Raw genomic sequence first — 20,000 nt, forward strand, 5'->3', positions numbered from 1 at the left:
TGTATCGCCCAGCAGCACCAGCACCAGCATGGTACGCTACGGTGGTTCTGCACACCGGTGAAACAAACACTTGGCGAAAACCCGAAACAATGTATGCTTGTCCCCATTCCACCGGCCTCTTCTTACCAAGCTGCCATTGGCGAAGGAAATGTTTGTCACTTGGAGATGGTGGATCCGGTACTTCCGGTGCACTACAGCCGCGAACAACTCGCGAAAGTAACAGATAGCGAGTCCCTGTGTCTATGGGTGCACTCTTCGACGGAGTGTAATGTGTAAAATCTGTTTTCCGGAGCGCATGTTGAAGCGCGCACCTTCCTGTTGGTTTCCTCCTGGAAGGGTCGGTTCTTCAGACGCTAACCAACGACACAGTACTCACATACTCAGAGGACTCAGACTCGTGTGTTGTAGCCAACTGTCTTGCGGATGCTGTTGTCGCGCTGAACTGCAGCACCATGCGCTGCCATTGTTCGAGAACGCCCTGAAGCATATCGTTCATCGCTATCTGCATTAGTTCATCGATTAGCAGAACGACTTGGCGCCGAAAGGCAAGTGCAAAAGCAGGTTCTTGAAATTTATGTTTCAATCTATGCTCTCCGCTTTTGCTGCTTGGTTGCGTGATTTATCGTTCCATTAAGCTCTTCAGGCTGCAGGGCTGGCTGATGCAGCGTTCAGCAGCGAGGTGAATTATGGACAATGAAGAAGCAGCAGTAGCAGCAATACGGTTCATCTTCATCTCGATTGAACGATTTTGTTTGCAGGATGGAGCATCATGTGTTGCACTCCGGGTGTGCATATTGAATGCAAATGGTGTAGATTCCGCGAGGGAATTCATAAGTTCGGTGAATAGCACTGCACGCGCAACATACGGCAGCTGGCTTAATGTCGATTATGAAAATATGGCTCCAATCCGATCCCCTTATTGATTGATGTTGGCAGATGGCATATGTGACCTCCGCTGGGCTGGTTAATGCGTTACAGCATGATTAGCTGTGCCCTGGAGATATGAGCTTGGTCATTGACCAAGCATCTCTGTGATGTAATTGGTTCATAATTTGCTGTACCGAGAGCACCATGAACCGTGTGGTAATACGATGCAAATTATTGATCTACATTAATTAGCTTTTGCTGTGATGATTATGAATTCAGCAGAAGATTCCTATTCCCTGCAGGAACCGCCTGTTACAGTTACGCTATGATTACCCATTGATGAGGTAAATTGTTACATATTAGTATCTAAGGTAAACAATCAAAAAGGTAACTTGAATCTAACAAGAATGTATCATAATTTGATGATGATTTCCAAAGTGCTTCCTGTTAATTTCCATTGATGCCTTATAACCAGTGATTATTCAAAAGGACTATCAAAACTGTCGCCATAACTCGTGCTTCATTACGCCAAAGTACATCCAAAGTAATTTCCCACAAATGTACTGCGGAACAATGTTACTTTTGATCGATTCTGAGCGCGTTGTTCGCATCGTTACATTGCATCTTCCAACAAAGTCCATCAAAACTATGCTCGCATAGAGGGCAAGTTCGGTGTGTAAAGTTTTCTGCTTAAATTTACCTTTTATCTTGCTCAATTACTACTCCGTTTCGCCGGCAAGAGGTGACTTTCTACTTTCGCTTCGTTTGACAAACACTCTTTCGATCGGGGGAGGGGGACCACCCGAAATGGTTCGAAAGTTTATTTTAAGACGCTCGTTTCCATTGAGAAAATTTCCCGTTCCCCTCTCCCCGAAGGAAGCAGGAGCGATCGTCACACAAATGTCAAGATGAAGATGCTGGGTTAGCACTAATGGCAACAGAGGAAAGGATGGATTCCTAGAGTACAGCTACCTGGTGGTCTCATTCTTTCGCTCTATCGCAAGTAATTGATTTCGTTCTCCAACAGTCTTCTCCTTTTTGGTCAAAAGTCGGTAAGCTTGATCCGCCACCTTGAACCTTGGCAATTGTTTCCCACCTAGAATGGAACTATTGTCACATTGGCCGATCCTTCCAGGTCCCGGTGTCCACGTGGTGGATGCGAACTTGGTACGATGGAACGAGTTTTCGCATCTCAACGTAGCTGACGGGTTGACATTTAAATGTAGAAACGCCAGCAGCTTGATTATGTCCTGGCTGGCGTTCACCTGGTTGCACTAGCCGTTGCAGTCACCCCAAACACAAAGTACCAGAAAGATTCGAAATGACATTTCCACTTGGAAACCCCTTCAAGGAGAGAGAGACAGAGAGGAACAGTTAGAAAACACTCCGACAATTTCCTTCTGCTGGCTGCTATGGCTGCTGCCGTCACTGAACAGTGAAGAATGAAGGAACGCGCCGTTTATGGTTTGCATTTCCTTTACTGCCGTTTCCTCGGGACCACCGTCTCCTTCTCTCTCCCTTTCTCTCTCTCTCTCTCTCTCTCTCTCTCTCTCTCTCTCTCTCTCTCTCTCTCTTATCGTAACAAAGGGCGAGGACGATATTTCGTGAATTGTAAAACAGGCCGCACCGCATATCGCACGTGACGTGCATATCTCGTTCGGTGGGGAGGCTGCAATGCACCCAGCCCATCGAAAGAGTTACCGAAATACAATGGACGATGGCATCGTAAATGGAATTCCTTTCGGTCGACCGGTGGTTCACTTCCACAGCGAGTGTCCGCGCTGGAGGTAAAGTTTGGCGCTTGCTATGGGAAACTTTCGGGGCCGCAACTTTGTCATTTCAAATTTTCCCAAGGCACACTCATTAGCGAGGAGCGAAGTGCAGTCGCTGTCGCTGTTGCTCGACGTCTGACGGTGGCACACGGACGATCCGGGTCCGTGAACATCATCATTACCTGTACACCCCTGGCCGCCTGGCCACCACCAGAGTCTGGCTAATGAGCTGTTACATAACCTTGCTGACACTCTCAACATGCAGATTGAGTTACGGCGAATCGTGCTGGCCACCTTCCGGAAGTTTCGGAGCCCTGCGTTGCTGCAGGCTGCTGGCTGGTAAAGTAGGAGAGGTACACGTGGTTCTTTGCAAAATGAAAGGCCACTGATTGCATTGCGGCCAACGGTTTTTAGCACTAGAAGGACTCGCTCTATTCGTGCGTTTTTGGTTGACGCTGCCAATACCTGGCTGGCCCCGATGGAGCGAAAAGGGGATAAGATATTCATCGAAACAGTTTTTGCTGCCACCGTAAGATAAAGGTTAATCTGTTTTATCGTCTAACGCCGCTAACGTCGTCGTGGTGGTCCTTCTTCGAACCGAGGTTTATTGTCTTCCAAGAAGTGCCCGCCGTAAGACTGGCCAAAAAATATTCCAATCCTGAGCTGATCCTTGCTCAGATTGGGCAGCATATTAAATTAAAACGATTATTGAAAGGATTCTGACCGGTTCGGGGTTGTGCGCGCTCACTAAAGCATAAGTACTGTCCCATAAATCAACGAAAGGTAGAAGATTGCATGAAACACACCGCTCATCTTCTCTTTCGGCCATTGATACAGACACACTGAGCGAATGGGAAAAGTGTCTCCGCATCCGTAAAACACGGCACACAGGACACAGGACCACGAACAGCGAATTTATTACCATCCGACCGACGAGACACTGCAGTCCGGGGGACACCAAGGGGTTTCAGTGCGATTCGGTCGGTCGGTCGGTTGAAATGTGCAACACTTGATAATGAAATATGAATAAGTTTCCTTCCACTCCTTCGCCCCGTACCTCATCGGAAACGAACGTCTTCTGGAACGGTGGAAACACAACGCCGCCGCCGGGCATTGAAAATTCACTTTGCTCTCCTGGCTGGAATTTTCCATTTTTTCCCCGCCATCGCTCTCGGTGGGGGCGCCGGTGTGTGCTAGCTCCTGCGCTGTGAGCTCTTATCTTGCTGAGCTGGCTAAGCCGCCAAAGGACACACCGTGGTGATAGAGTGATGCACTATTCATGAGGGTCTCATTAGGAATGCAAGCGGATAATGGAATGTAGATTCTCGTCTCTGGCGCGGAGAAAGTTCCTTGTATTGCTGGCTAGTGGACTGGCTAGAGTGTCGGGGTGTTCACAAAGCAGCAATATCTGTTTGCCAAATACGTGTCCTGTGATAGCCAGGGAAACGAGATTTGTTGCTCGTTTGAGCGGCGCACGGCGTAAGAAGAGAGTGCGCTTGACCATGACTTTGCAGCAATCAATTGAGAGCCGTAAACATCGCTTCCAATATAAAACCTTCCCCTTATCCTCCTCCCGGAGTGGGGGGGAATGAAGGCACTTTCTTATGCTGCACGCACTGTAACAGCCACCAGTACTGCAACTCATCAAATCCCGGCGAACGAGCATAAAAGAGCGTTCCAGCATGGCTGGTGGTTGCGTAACCGTGAGTAATTGATTGGCATTTGATTGCGACCACAGTTTGCCATGAGTTCATTATCAGAATTTACGATCCAGCGTCATCGTCCGTCGTCGTCGTCGTCCGAAATGCCCCTTGGGAGAAGTAAATTAAATTCAAACGCAACGCTCGCTGAAGGGGGACAGGCAGGCTTTCGTTTGATGAAGAAGCGCTAGGAAACGAGGACCGCGCGGGGGCACTGCGTTGGTTATTGATTGCGTTCTAAGAAGCTTACTTGGCCTCGTCCGAACTCGCCCTATATTGGTCATCGTATTCCTTGAAGTTGAAGGAATGTTTACGCCTCGCCTCGTGCACAGGGTCGAGCTCCCTAGAAATGTTTTGAAATTGCCTGCTATTATGATGAACTGTATTTAGCTACTAGTATTGCATCTGTAACATAGATTTTTCGATTTTTTCGTTCAACAAAAACCAATTATTTTAAAGACCAAAAGAATAGTTACTACAATCAAAATTTTGCCCATCGCTCGCCGCTACTTCTTTCACGTTTTGGGAATTTTTCGAATTCCATGCCGCCTTATTTTGTTAAGTATTTTAGGCAACTAGCCATTTTGAGACACTTCCACAATGAGCGAGGAGTTGTGCAGCCATTTTTAGCAACCTGTAAAGCAACAAATAATATTTAGAAAAGATACAATGTCCGGCGTATACAGCAAGAAGAGTAACATTAAACTTTAACGTTTACTGAAAAGGTTATTACCATCTTTGCAACATGCAGTCGAACTTCTTCGTGTTTAAAAAACAGTTTATCTTTGCTGTTATCCCATTCTGGCCGTTTTCTAGCCAGAGCTCGTTGAAATGGATTAATTATTGTTGATGACGCACTCCATAACCAGTTTCCGAAGGTTCTAAATCCCGAACACCCTTCATTTCAACTGTACCTTCGCATTGTTTTGAAGGCCGCATGAGCTCTGTGTATTTAACGACAAAATTTCCGCTTGCTTTTGTGGCGCAGCATGTTCACCATAAGCTTAAACCAACATGGTTCGCATTCGCAAAATAACCAAGACTTTTTCCATACGAAAATTTCTGGTGCTGCCACCTTTAAGGACTATGGAAATAGTCCTTTTTGTTTTGTGATAGACCGTCTAGTATCGAAAGAACTAATTATAGACCTAATAACGTCTGACCGAGCAAAGATCTGGTGTGTTATCTGGTATTTTTATTTAAGAATTGCTAAGCCTCTTCGAAAGGTGTCGCGAGTATGGTACATCACCTTTCCCTTCTGTTGTTCATTGTCGAACCTCTCGGCCGGTCTTTGCCTTCACAACACCAACTTTGTTAAATGAACGGTGGCGCAGCTGTTGCAGCTAAAACTGTCAGCAAGTTTTCCAATGTCCGAACCGCATTCGTGTCCAGAAGAAGGGTATCTCGTGGTTACGGAAGATGACGCATCTGGACTCCGGGACCATGCCTGGCAGGCAGGAGCGAGCGATCTTGGAAGTGGTTGTGGCGACCCAGTGTCCCAAAGTCACGGACATAGTATGAATGCATGGAAACTTTTCTGTCGGTTGCCGACAACGTGGTGAGAAGAAACTTGACATGTCATTTCTCCGTGATGGCGGAACAACAGGAACGCGTTCGAACGAGGCGAATGTCGTCATCGAATGTTTCACTAAAAACTCCCCCTTCCTGCCACACATAAACATGAGCCCGGAGAAAAGTGTAAACAAAAACTTGAGCAACAAACTACAGAGAAAAATGAAAAAAAATCCGAATCCAGAATAGTGAAAAACAAACGCAGAAAATATGAATGTGGTAAAACCAGCGAAACCAGCACCACCAGCAGGTGGTGAGAGGTGTGGCGCGGTTCACCGGAAGGTCCTTGATCTGGCGCCACAGGCTACTCCCGGGTCTTCCCACCACGGAACGCAACAGGAGGTCACACAAGTAGAACGGGCAATGGGCGAAAGGAAGTTTGAAAAAAAAGTTGACTAAAGCAGGTTAGGAACGCGGGACAGCGCTGGTGCCGAGTTTTCAGGAAAAAAAGAGGAAATGTTGGAGAAATGGTGCCACCGCCAGCAGCAGCAGCAGCAGCAACGTGCTTCTGATTGGAAAACGAAGCATTTGTTTTCCAGTATTTGCCCTCTTCCTCCCCGGGGCTGTTGTTTGGGGTGGTGGTGGGCTGGATTGTTGGTGAAATGAAATTGAAATAAAAGTTTCCACCAAGTGACACCAACCAACCCCCGGGGGGCATCGGCGCTTTGTGGCAAACAGGGGAAGTGCATGCCCCACCCGGCAACCAACAATGCAATACGCCGCGCACCCCCCCGTGGCCGATATCCTGACAGGCATCGGCAACAACCAAGGAGCGATACGATTCGATCGACTGACAATCAGCGACAGAGCGGCACGGTGGTGCGATGTTTTATGGGGGGAATGGTGCGTATCAATCGGTAAACTCCATTTTCCACGATCGATTCGCGCGGACGGAGCCTCCCTGTGGAGAGAGCGGATTAATTGTGGTGTGGATCGCGGAGGGCCACCACCAGCACCGTGTGTTTGCTTGGTTGGCAGAACGGAACGGACCCACAAAAGGGGTTTGTGGAAATGTTTTGTGTAAATAGAAAATGGAGAAAATCCATTTCGCCGGCACAGGGCCGCAAAGGCAAGGAAAGGAGCAGAGGAATACCGTCACGCTATCAGCACGAAAAGACAAGAAGACAGCTTATGTGAAAGAGCACCGCAGCCAGCCGAACCGAACAATCCGCAAACATGTCATACGCGCGATCCTGTCCGCCTGCCAGACCAGAAGGATGTCTCTGGTTCGAGCTGGTTGGCTTGGCGAGATCGGCCGACATGACAGCACAGCAACAACCCTTACGAGCGCGGCCGAAGAATGGAGACCCCCGGGGGGAATGCTTTTGGAATGTTTCAGAAGCGAATCTGGGCCCGCGTCGGAAGCTATTTTTCTCGTCCCGACATCCCGGTACTACCATGCGAAGACGTGCGATGATGATTGTTTTCTTTCGGCGGCGATGACGGCTGCGGAAACCTTTTCCGTTTTGTGGCGAGGATGCGAGGACGAGTTCTTGCGACTCCCCTCGCCTCTCGATTGTGGTGCAAAATCAAATCATTATGGCAAATCAAAAACCGTGTTTTCATTGGCAAAGGAATTTCCCGGGAAAATTCGTACGGAAACACATTCCTGGCATGAACGCACACACGTTGTCAATGGTGGGATCGATATGTTTTTCTTAATGTTTGCAATTGGCGTAAAAGCGGTCCGATTGTTGGCGAGGTAAATCGGCGCAATCGTTACATGATTGGATGCGTAAATTGGACCAATCTATAGAAGCGCGACATTCAATGAGGCTGATTCGTTTAGCAAGTGTTTAGCGTGTTTAAGATAGCTCCAATTAGTGACATCAATTAGTGGTTCAAGGTACACGACGTTGTCCTGGATATAAGTGATGGTTATATATGCTTTTTTTTTTCTTTTTAAATAAGAGCCTCATGTTACAAAGAAAATTTAAAATATTGTCAAAAACATATGTTTGGAGGAGGGTGAAAAATTACATTAATATTGCCATATTGCCAACATATTGTAAAAGTTAATAAAAATTCAAAAATCATTTAGCCATACACAGTTTCGAAAAAAAAACAATTCATGAAAAGTTTTTAATGGGCCACGAGAAGCCAAAATTGTAGGCCAGTCCATGGAAAAACAAGCTATGCGCGCAACATTTACTTTGAAATCGCTTGAATGGAACTCACAGCCAGAGTCCATTTGAATTCTATATATTACATCATTTTAAGTATCTTCATACGTGGTACTCTTGCTAGTAGCAAGATAAAAGTTAACGCAAACTCGCTATGGAAATCAACTGCCTAAACTGCTCAACTTTCGCTCGCACGGCAACGTGCTTATACAAATAAAGACGATTTGCCTGATAGATCATGTTCTAGCTTTCGCATTAATATTCGACGCACATACTCTGCGTGTGAAGGTCATGCCGCAGGCTGTGGATTGGAAGCTTCAACCACTTCAGCACCATTCTAGTGTACGCTACTTTGTATGTTTTATGCGTGGCAGCTAATGGTTGTACGATACTTCAATCGATTTGTCTATCGAAAAAGTTAATTTCATTGCGGTGCTATACATTTGGAGCCTGACTGCACAGTTCTTCGATCTCTAATCTCAAGGTGTACGTTTGTAATCATTGTTATAGTTTCTTCAATTTCGTAGTTACTGTAACAATGAGTACAGGATGTTCTTTTTGCTATTTTCGTTGCCAACACGGAAATAGTTTCGCGATAAAAACGATGGTCAAATGTAGCGGACAAGGATGTAGCCATACAACCAGCGCTGGTGCAGGAAACAGAGAAAAATGAAGCAGTGATAAAGGATACAAACCATCTATAAAACATATTTCAGTTCGGACCAAAACAAGAAAAAAAACGGCAGATTTTTCTATTAGCTTTTGTCAAATAAGCGATTGTATTCATTACTATCGGTCTTTCTCATGATGTTTAGAGAATGAAACCCTTCCCACATTCACATTTATCCCAGCTTATCTACACCCGGCTTTTCCTCGTCCGAGACCGTGGTCTGTGTAGCTTTCTGCAGCAAATTTCTGCTAAACCACAGCGGACGCTGCTTCTGCATCTCAACGATACGCTTGTCCAACCGAAATTCCGCCGGTTGTTCCTCTTTCTCGCTGTTGTACAGTACCACCACTTCTCTGTCCACCGGATCCAGCTTAAGCTCTTGTTCGATTTTCTTCTGCATCTGCTCGGTTTCGTTTTTCACTTGTCGATAACAGGTTGCTGACAGAGTAGGGAGGAGATTATCAGAATAACTCGTTGGACATTGACGATATCGAAATTTTACAACTTACGACAAAGCACACCAACCTCATGGTCGCTTCCACACGTGGAGCAGGACCGTAGGTGCGTTTTGGGGGTCAATATTTTCAGCTTATATTCGGGTGAACCGTACTTGCGCTGGTGCCGCTTCTCTACGGTACGCCGATGCTTTGGCACAGCCCATAAGATCCCATCGGCCAGGAGATCCGATAACGAAAAAGTGCCACTTGTAGACGGTTCCATCGGCAGTTCTTCGTCGACAACCAGTACAAATCCTCCTGCAAAAAATTGTATGATTTCACTACGTGAAGCGTTTGCTTTGGCCTGCGTCGTACGAACCTGGAGGATGCCGGTTGGCACCGAAGAAATGGTGCTCCAGCACCAATAAATTATACTGTAGTTTATCGGCAATCCTTTGCAACAATCGAGCCATTTTTGCTGCTAAATTCACTGTAAAACACGATGTTTAATGAGTTTTTAAAACTTCTTACACGACCTGCTTTTACATTTACTTTGTTTACATTTTTAACAAACACGTGACAGATGTCAAAGCGGGGGTCTCCGATTGTCAAATTTCAAATTCAATTGTTGCAACGGTTAACCGTCAAATCGCATGGAAAATGTCGAATCCTGTGTGCCTTGAGGTTTGAATTTTTGATTGCAATCATCAAACTACTGGCCACGGCAACATTATTCGGTACGAGCTGGCTCATTGTTTATGTATTGACCTACCTTTTGCTCTGGTACGAGAGATCGACACCCACGGATAACCACGCGTTCATAATTCAACGTTCATTCACTTCATCCCGCTCGGACGAAGCGATGGTAGTTCGACTCCATTGGCACGCCCCGGATTCGTTAGCTCCATCCCAACGTCCCTCGAAACCTGCATCAAATATGGAGCAACCGCTGGTCACCGGGCGTCACCACCTGTCCACTAAACTTCGCTTGATGTACACTCATGGCAGACAGGCGCTACTTGAGCATTCCGGCAGGAAGCTTCCAATAATGTGCACATTTGATTGGGTAACGAACTGTATGTGACAGACAGATAGTCACAAGCGTCATCGTTACCACCGATCGGGCGGTGGGGTATCATCGACGCTTTGACCTTAGCGAGCCGTGACAGGAATGCAAACCGGTCCCCTCGATTCGCCAGTTCGGGTCATTTTAATGGCTCCGCTTATTGTGCTTGATGTCCATGCAAATGATGGCGCACGGGTCACGGGACTCACGATACGGTATTTCCACTACGGCCGTCGTGTATCGTCTAAATAAGTGATGATCGTGATCAAAGAATTTCGTAAATAATTCAATGCTTTTCGATATCCTTAGTTGTGGCCATCTAAAAAGGGGCTTGCTTTATGCAAATACTTTTATTACGTTTTGATAACTTTTTTCCTCATCAAACTATTTGATACATTCTAAAAGCAATTTAGTGAAGCAAAGTTGTTAGTCTATTAATGTATGTCCTATATATGATTTCCAGAGATCCTTGGTGCTACAAGGAATGTTATTTCTTCCAATAACTTCCCTATTCTACGCTCTTCTACTAAAATAGTCTTTTGAAAACATTCCAAATGGTACCAATCATTAATTTTTCCTTCATTTTCTTCTCTTCTTATCTCTACCAGCTCGTAACTCAGCCCGAGTAGCTCAATCTCTGCCAGTGTGTACTCATCCGTAGCGTCTGCAGGTTTGATTAATTGAAAATACCTACCAGAAATACCAACGACCCGATGCCGGAGCATGTTATTAACGACGGAAATAGAATCACGCACCTTCAATCCATCACCGATAGTATACCACCGTTAGCGGCTAGCTACTGAAGACTAGCCCAACCCGTCCAGCGACAGCCAAGCGAGTTTCCTTTCTTGGCCGGTTCCCGGTTGTGTCAATCACCGGCAAGTGAGTGAGTGTGTGAACAATGCGTCCAACGACCAGCAGGAATGCCTATTAAAAGCAACAGTTTCCAAAAAAGTCTAGGAACACTCGGACGCCTAACGATGGCACGTTGATGCACGTCCACCAGAGCGTCTTCCTTCCTATATTCCCCACCCCCAGGGGCGCCAAACATTCCATGTCGAGCGCCTTTAATTACCCACCATTGTCGTCGGCGTGTGTGAACGTGCCACGGTGAAGGCAAAGGGACTAGCAGTTCAGTTCTGCAAGTGAGCCCGGTCTTGGTGAGTTGAGTGTAGAGGAAGAGGTAACAGGTGAACTACTACGCCGGTAGCGGGAGTGTGAAACAGAAAGGAACCCGGGGTATTGCGGCTCGATCCGAGCGCGTTACCTCACCATGAAAGTATCGGAATCCACGGTGAAGCTATGGAGTGCCGCATCCTCGCCATCCGACAGCATCGAGAACGTTTACGCAGCAACACAGCAGCAGCAGCAGCAGCAGCACAGTCTAGCGCCATCCGTGGGGCTAGTAACGACTGCGGCAGGAAGCTTACGTCTGCACGAACACCACCACCAGCAGCAGCAGAACAGTCAACGACGAGCAGGTGGAGGAGCTGGCGAAGCAGGAGGTCTGCAACGACCAGCATACGACAGGACGATCGTCCCCGCCGGTCCGCAGATCGACCAGAACCGGCAGACATCCTCGGTGACCTTGGCAAAACCTGCTTCCGGTCAGACGGACCATCAACCGGCTCCCGCTGGCTCAGCTGATGGAACGATGGGACGAGGTCAGCCGGATAACGACGTTGGGAGTGGCGGACGGGGGATGATCAGTAAAGCTGCGGCCAGCAGTAGTGGAACGTGTACTGTGTACGGTTTAGCTAGTGTAAATAGTGCTCACGTCGAGGGTAGCATCAGCTCGAAGGTGATTAGTGGCAGCAGCAGCAGCAGCAGTAGTCATAGTCGCCATAGTGGCAACGGAAGCAGTAGTTACAGCAATGGCGGTGCTCATCTCATCGGAGGCTTCAGTGGCGGAAATGGTGGTAGTAATGGAAGCAGCAGCAGCAGCAGTAGCTGGAGTCAATCCGTATTTTCTCGGTGTTACTTGGGCAAGATACGCACGTTCCTGATTGCGTTGGTCGTGTTTTCCGTGGGAACCGTCGGATTGTCGCAGTACTTTATGGATAGCTCCACGTTTACTAGGTGAGTGGACTCTACGTCTTAAGTCAGAGAGGGGTTAAGATTAATTCTAGTAAAAAAAAACCTGTCTTTTTAAGTTTTTTTTAATCCGTATTTCTTGTTAAACTACAATTTTTCAAGAATATTTTGTGGTATTTTGGGAAAAAATCATTAGAAACATCATCCATGGTATCAAATTTAGAAAGTAGTGGCGTCGAAAATGTACTTTTTCCGGTGCTCATCGTAGCCGCATGCTGAATCATTTGAAATATATTCTATTTGATCCAAACCGATATTCTACTGATAGATTATACAGGTAGCCCGGTCGAATGTTTGTTAAATTTTCCAATTTTAAATTTTTGGTAGTATTTTGAAATTGAAAAATGCTGATACTTTGCAAGGTTGTTTTTAGGAAACGAGTTTTACTTCATTATTAAAAAGAAAGTATTAACATTTTTTTCAAAAAATTCGACGGGTTTACCTGGAAAATAGTTTCCTGATAAAGCGTTTTTTTTTTTTTTACATATATAAGGACGGACGAGCCGTATGTTTATTAACAATTAACCTGATAAAGCGTTAAAAACTTAAAAAAGGTTCGGAAACACGCTTCAAAGTGGAGAGCTGCATTGCGCTTTGTATGAAGCGCTGATTTTCAAACCTTTGTCAGTTTTTCTTCTTTCCCCTATCCGAAAAATCTACACAATATTCTTGAATGGATCAGCAATCATGAAAAATAGGTTAAAAATAAATGGAGTTTTTTTTTTAAAAAAAAAGCTATTTTATAGTAAACTAGAGAACGGGCCACAAAAATCGTATCGTCATAAGAAGATAACATTGAAACTAACACATCTACTTTAAACATTCAATTTACCATAAAAAATTGAGTAGTTTTCCGTCAACTGGAACCGAGGTAATGAATTGGTATCTTCACCATTCTTGTACTGTCTGCCCTCTCTGCAAAACACCTGCAACCGTAAATTACTCAACCGGGATCGTATATCTTACCGGCCTAAAACCCGATATGCTGCTTTCGCCACTGTCCACTGTGTCCCTACAGACACAGGTTCCACCTAAGAGGGTGTCACAGGTTCTCAGCCAGAACGCCGCCACGACACTCCGCTCTGCAAACCTGTTAACAGAGCTACCACCGAGTGCGAGTGCGGACGGGTACGGTGAAAGCAAGAAATACTGTTACGATGAACGATCCCTTGGCCAATGGTGCATTTTCGGATGCCGATACTCCTTTTTACCTCCTCGCTCGATTTGTGCATCTTCAGCTAAAGGCTCGAATCGGATCGATGAACTGTAAATTATTCTACCCGGCCATTTAATTGTGTCGTCGGAACCAGCCGGGCGAGGCGGCGGAGGAACAAGAATTTAATTTACGCCTGGTCTTGCGGATCGAGAGAATCGTTTCGATTTAGCTGGAAGCTCGCAAGAACCAGACCATCTGATAGTCATCATGGATCGGATCCAAGGTGGAACCAAGCGGCCTTTCAGCATTGCCCCCCCCAAGTGTCCCCTCTCCACGATGCTGCACCATTGATGCAGCCATGTATTAGCAAGCTTAACTTTCACATTCTCACTAATGCGCTCAAGTGCATGTAGGTGCCCCGGTTCGGTTCGGTCTGTTGTATGCTCTTTTATCTGTTGGTCCGGCACCACCAGGACGACCACATACACGGCATCGGCTGGGCAGCTTTCCAAGTGGTGGCGTTTCTTCGGGAAAGGAATTAACTTCTGACCAAACTTGGGCTTCCTTTCTTCCGTCCATTCTGCCTATTGTTGTACGGGAGGAACTTTGGCCTGGGCCGGTATCGAATGCACTTATTGCCTCGCTAGTTGAAGCCATTTGCTGCAGGCATTTGGAAACTTTGCATAATGAACAGCAGAGCGGAGCAGCTGATAAAGGTATCAAAACGAAGCTCTTTAGAAGCTCAACCAGTGCTCTACCGAGTGCTTGTTTGGAAACACGGAACGCGTTATCTTTCGCCCTCAACTCTTCTAGCGACAGACAATCATAATCCTCGCTGTGTTTACTCCTCGATTGCCATAAATTCCAGGAGAAATGGGAAGTGATAAGAACGTGCAGCATTAGCATCTGAGTGAAACTACACTCCCCTTCTCTTTTTGGCCTTTGGCGCCAGTAGTAGAAGCATCTTTTCCCCATCTACCAAACACTGATCATGCGACGTTGCGCCTCTCGGTACTCGCGGTATTAAACAGTCGCGCAAAGAGTTAAACCTTCTCCTCTCGGGCAGCAAAAGCGAGTCGCCATCGAGGAAGTGGACCCCGCGACGTTAGTTCTGGGTGGATCTGGGTTCGGTGTGATAAAATCTAATTAAATTTAAACTTTATCTTAATTTCAATTTCAATTTTTGGCTCCAACCGAGCACCAGTGCCGGGGGGCGGGGGGATTGCGCGAATAAGGGCCCGCTGCCTTTTTGTCTTGCTCGTGTACCGCGAAGAACGGTTGACTAACAATGGGCATTTCCACTCCACAGGAAAGCCGCAGGGCGCGTGCATTAGTGGGATGGTGGATACCCATCTTTGACCTTTTTCTCGAGGAATCGGAAGGAAGTAAATTGTCACCGTTCCAAGAATTCGAACCGTTCCGTTTTCGTTTTCCATCGCAATAAGACTCTCGCTGGTGTGGCGCTCCGGGAGCTCATTTTGTTTTCTAGTTTACCGGTTCGGGCGGAACAGTTTCGGTGGAAGAGGGAAGAGGGTTTTGACATTCACTTCGGGATGCAGATTAGATAGAGTCGCTTTAACGACATGCAGTTTGCAAACTCCCACGGGGGCTAGTACAGTTAACTACATCGTTGTAATGTGCTGGCAGGTCCGAGCTGACCGTTTTCGAGGCTCTGCTACGCTACCACCGTAAGACAAGCGATGGGGAAGCCATTTGCTGTACCCTTTTGTACTGGAAAAACACGAGAAAAAACATCCAAACATCCAGACCTACCTGCTAAACGAATTCGAAAAAAAAAACATTTTCAATCTGATCTCTGTGAATCTGGGAACTCATCTCGAAAGTTGACGGTACGCGCAACGCGCTGGAATGGGATTGGAAAGGTTTATCTACATAACCGTGCCACCTTTTTGGTTGAGATTTGGAAAACATGCCCAACGACCGCCCTCTCACTGTAGCGGGCGCTTTAGCGTGTGCACAGAGAGGAGCAAGTTTTAATGAATTAAATACTCCAGTCAAACAAGGCATCCCGACAAGTAAGTTGAGCACGACTACATTCTCCCTCTCCCTTTACGTTACCGCGTGTGTTGTGTGTTCTATTTGCCTGGGAAATACAAAAGGTTGTTAGCAGTAATGGGCGACGAAAACTTCTTGCAGTCATGTTTTGTGACCTTCTTAAAGTAGACTCTTTAGCAAATGCTGTTGTGACATGGGAAGTCTAGCTTACGCTGTAAAGTGATTGTTTTCATTTAGTTAAAGCTAGGGCGTTGGTATAATCTCATCGTACACAATCGTTTAGTGTAAGTTTGAGAAGGATGTGAACTTCCGTGGCATACTTAATTTAGAAAAGGATCGCAATTTACACTGGGATACAAAAGTTGTTCGTCATTTCGATAACATTTTAAAGCCAGCATCCGACGATCTGCAGACACGGCAATGGAATTAAAAATGCCGCAAATCGTCTAAGCAAACCCTGAATTATTGATGGATTCCAACAGAAATCGACACAGAGACACTGGCCGTTTGATGCCGGTCTCTCCTATCATCATAAAACGATGCTCACACGCCTCCCCGGGTACGTCTCGATTGGTAGACAAACATTGACGTGTCCCGCCATGAGATAATACCGCTCGGCACTGCTTCGTACCGGTGACATCAAGTGAGAGACGCGTCCATCCATGGCGTTCGAGCACTGGACGCTGGTATACATACGAGCACGACCATATTATACGTCACTCGGGGTGCCATGTCGTTAACGCTTATCAAGGGTGTCCATCCTTCTGCTGGTCGGTAGAGGTCGTTATCCGGCTATAGCAAACGGTTCTCGGTTGATGATAGGAACCGACCTACACCGACTGATAGCCTCTCAGGAGATGTATGGGTGTTTGGTGCTCATCATCGAGATGGAATGTTTGACTTCGCTTTGACGGCCTCAGCCACTACAGCGACCCGTCGATCGTGAATCGCGATTGAACGGATTCTGGAGCCCAGTATGGAGCAGTAGTATGGACGTCATTGCCACGCATCCTTCAGCTTCTCTCGTAGCCAGCGAGCTGATAAGAGAGCTGGGTGCCGATCGTTGGTCCGCTACCTAGCGCTCGAAACACTGCGCACGATCGCCGTTAGTCTCGTAGTGCACTCGACAGTATTCAGAGCGTGAACGTGATCAGCAAACCCCAGCAGAAGCGATGCCACGGGCTGTTAAATGTCGTACAGAAGTGCTGATTGTACTGCTTCTAGTGCCCGCGGTGACACTGGCGGCCAGTACCTACCCACCGAAGCAGTACAAGTGTTCCATCATCAATGAGGCCGGATTTTGTTTCGTGGAAAATGTGCTTCTGGACGTTTCCACCAATGGTGGAGCGACGGAGTTAAACGTTCAGTTCCCGAAGCATCCCACACTGCTGATCAAGTCCGGATCGATACCGTACTTTAGTAAGGAAGTGTTTGCACTGTTCGCTGACACTCGCCAGTTGCATCTGTACAACAATACCTGCATTCGGCGGATGTTGATCGCCGGGACTGCCAACCTGACGGAGATCAACGTGCAGCGCAACGGGTTGACGGAGGTGGAGGTCGAACCGGTGGAAAATCGTGAACTGAAGGTGCTCTCCATCGTGCACAACGCACTGGTGACTGTGCCACGCAACATTCGCTTTCTGGTCGGACTGGAAAAGCTGTATCTGTACAACAACTCCATCGAGTACTTTGATCTTGAGCTGCTCGCCAATACGACGAGCACACTGAAGATTCTGTCGATCTACGATAACCGAATCAAGGCGATCGATTCCCGGTTGGGGCTTCAGTTCGTGAAGCTGCAGACCCTTTCGCTGAGCAAGAACAAGCTGACGTTTGTTCCTTACTTCAGTGAGGCTTTCCCCGCGCTGACGGTGGTGTCGCTGCGCAAAAACCCCTGGAACTGCCAATGGTTGCGTACGGCTGCGGGGTACATCAAGGCGCACCAGATTCAGATCGTGCGCAAGGATGCGACCTGCCGGGATCAGTGGGTGAACGAGATCTGCTGCACACACACGGTGATGGATTTCTTGTTCGATCGGCAAACGGTACAGCTCGAGCAGGAGCGTGACCTGGTGCGCAATCTGACCAGCGCCAACCAGCGATTGCGCGAGACGGTGCACCGGCTCGAAACCGAAGTACAGCATCTCAATGGCAGATTGCCGGTGGACGAGGGGGCGGATGCAAAAACCGACGGGAAGGCAGACGATGCGATCAATCTCCATTGAGAGCAGGGAGGGACTACGTATAGTAGTTTTGGTGCACGTACGGTTGAGGGGATGGCTAGAGAGAATTTTATTTAATTGTATTTAGTATTGTTCAGGCCCAATAAAGGTGTGTTCACGCATGGTGCGAGTGTGAAATGGTTTGTCAAATTGTGCTGTGGATTGTGCTTGATTAAATGGTTTCATTGTTAACATTTTACAATTATTATTTTGTAGAGCAGAATATAGACAACGGTAACGATCATCAATAATAATGATCGGTCGATCTTCATGCAAAGCTAGATAAGCTGTCATGAGTGAACAGATTTTCTGATAATGATAGTTATAACACTTATAAGGGCCCTTCATTCCAATGATGTCGCCATTAATATCGAGTTAAAAGATTTGTTAGAACGGCTACTAACAAGATTTATTCCTTAAGAATCTTTTATTATAATTAGAATGAATGGTTTCCATGGTCGGCATATTTTTTTGTTGATTTTTATCAAAAGATATTTGATCCTTCTTTCGTATACCGTAATCGATAATTTTTTTGAACTTATTGTTAAGTTAAAATACCTGTTTTCACTCTTCGATAGTTGCCATTTCCCACTGAACGGTTCTCCCCGTGATTGCGTCATAGTTATGGGCTGTTTTGTGGATTTTGATATGTTAGACTAAATTATCTTCTTGGGCACGATGCCGACAGAATCTCTCGGCAAAAGGTGTTCGATTCTTGGTCACCTTTAACTTTTTCGCCGAAACTTTGATTTTCTACTTTCCCCGTTGAATATCTGTACATCCTTCCGATGTTTTCTCTAATAAATTCTTAATTATTATAGTATATTAACTACCTATTCGATCTATAGCTTTAAAATACTCCTTGAATTACTCCTATTGTTTTGAATATTTTTCTTATAATGTTGCCGATTATGAGTTCAATAATATGTCCACCAGGTCCTTCAAATCCATAACACAAATGAATGATTTCAGCAAAAGATTATTCTGAAAGTTTATTCTTTATTCTCTAGGATCAAATTTGAAAATAATTTTAATGGTTTAAATTACGGTGCTTCGGTGTAGTTCTATCATCATCATTTTCGATATGTTTTGAATAAAAAATCATAAACCAGCGCTTAAATTAAAAAAGGAAGAAATCCCATCCGAAGTCTTCTATAAAATCAATTTAAATTTGGCATTATTGCGGATTCTAATTTATAATATCCCCAGCATACCCGTATCCGCCCTACCCTGATTGACATGGATTTGATTAACAACTCGCGGTTCCGGATAAACTTTACCACGAAATCTCTTTCGTCCCACCCCTTTATCACAGTTAATTTAATTAATTATATAGAAACCTACCACAACACCATGGCAAAGCTAATGATTCCGACGCTAAAACAAACACCACTTTTATGGTTTAAATGGTTGACTATTAGAACAGCAAGTCGAAAAAAAAAATTAGCCCTCCCGCCCCAACTACCCGATTGTTTGCATGGTATTCATATTGTGTTTTGCGCTTTGCGGTGTAATAATTAAATATTGACGCACAGCAAAGTGGACGAACGTATTTGCGAGGAAAAATCAAATAAATTCCAACCGGCGGCAACGCAACGTGCACTCGTCGAGCGACCAAGCGCCACCGATCCGGTGGTGGGTGTGGCGTCAAGCGTTTGGGTTTGGGACGGTGGAACGTGGACCACAAATTTCCGCTACTTCTGTGGCCGGAGTATTTCCCTTCGCTAACCGCGCCAGCGGTCGGCGCGACGCATAGTAGGCTAATTTCCGGCCATCCACCGCGACCATTCCATCCTACCGTTGGGTAACCGACGCGGCTAATGGTTGCTCTGGAACCGACACTGCACTGGATCGGACCGCTGGAAAGGCTCATAAATATGAGTATTTGGTGCGTCGGATGGTTGAAAATTGCCTCCATATTCTGGTAGACTGAACACAGGCACACGGAGGACGGAGGATGACGAGGAGCTCATTATTCAGTCATAGTTTTGCCCCGCCGGGACCAACTGCCCCATCCTTCTTCTTCATCGTCAACAATGAGGGGACGCAAAAAAGCTTCAAAGGGGAGGAGATGGGGCGCTGGTGGTGGTGCTGCTGCTGATAGCGTTGCCAACAGCCCTGACAGAGGAGCGCACTCGATACTTGATAAGGAGCGATCTGTCAAATGCAACAGAATGCCATCCATCACGCCAACACCACTGCCGTTATCCCACTCACAACCACCCCCCATCCCTCCCACCCACCATCATCGATCGACGGTCGATGATGAAGGATAATTAGGTCGTCATGCCGGGTTGTTTGA

The 20,000-nt window shown here is 46.4% G+C and overlaps 3 protein-coding genes across 3 annotated transcripts in view; 2 read left to right on the top strand and 1 right to left on the bottom strand.

Moving 5' to 3' along the window:
• Positions 1–8,876: 8,876 nt before the first annotated feature.
• On the bottom strand, positions 8,877–9,674 carry LOC126574381 (39S ribosomal protein L32, mitochondrial-like). Its single transcript, XM_050234559.1, has 3 exons — positions 9,521–9,674; positions 9,214–9,459; positions 8,877–9,142 (listed from the first exon to the last, which is right to left on the bottom strand). The coding sequence occupies exons 1-3, from the start codon at positions 9,612–9,614 to the stop codon at positions 8,877–8,879; spliced, it is 606 nt and encodes a 201-aa protein (XP_050090516.1). The 5' UTR covers positions 9,615–9,674.
• Positions 9,675–10,820: 1,146 nt separating this feature from the next.
• LOC126574379 (bifunctional heparan sulfate N-deacetylase/N-sulfotransferase) overlaps positions 10,821–20,000 on the top strand; it is a 36,747-nt gene continuing 27,567 nt past the window's right edge. The window contains exon 1 of the mRNA XM_050234557.1: positions 10,821–12,286. Coding sequence (XP_050090514.1) covers positions 11,481–12,286 — 806 coding nt within the window. The 5' untranslated portion in view covers positions 10,821–11,480. The remainder of the gene's footprint in view (positions 12,287–20,000) is intronic.
• Positions 16,524–18,809, top strand: LOC126574380 (uncharacterized). Its single transcript, XM_050234558.1, has one exon. It carries the CDS (start codon positions 16,646–16,648, stop codon positions 17,699–17,701), a length of 1,056 nt encoding a protein of 351 aa, XP_050090515.1. The 5' UTR covers positions 16,524–16,645; the 3' UTR covers positions 17,702–18,809.

The sequence above is a fragment of the Anopheles aquasalis genome, chromosome 3 (genome assembly GCF_943734665.1).
Source record: "Anopheles aquasalis chromosome 3, idAnoAquaMG_Q_19, whole genome shotgun sequence".
Lineage (NCBI taxonomy): Eukaryota > Metazoa > Arthropoda > Insecta > Diptera > Culicidae > Anopheles > Anopheles aquasalis.

Bases quoted from the DNA above. Each gene is read 5' to 3' on its own strand.
- LOC126574381 (XM_050234559.1), bottom strand. From the start codon at position 9,614: ATGGCTCGATTGTTGCAAAGGATTGCCGATAAACTACAGTATAATTTA. The intron at 9,460-9,520 runs GTTCGTACGACG...AATTTTTTGCAG, and splicing joins TGCCAACCGGCATCCTCCAG to GAGGATTTGTACTGGTTGTC. The intron at 9,143-9,213 runs GTAAGTTGTAAA...CTACTCTGTCAG, and splicing joins TGAGGTTGGTGTGCTTTGTC to CAACCTGTTATCGACAAGTG.
- LOC126574380 (XM_050234558.1), top strand. From the start codon at position 16,646: ATGCCACGGGCTGTTAAATGTCGTACAGAAGTGCTGATTGTACTGCTT.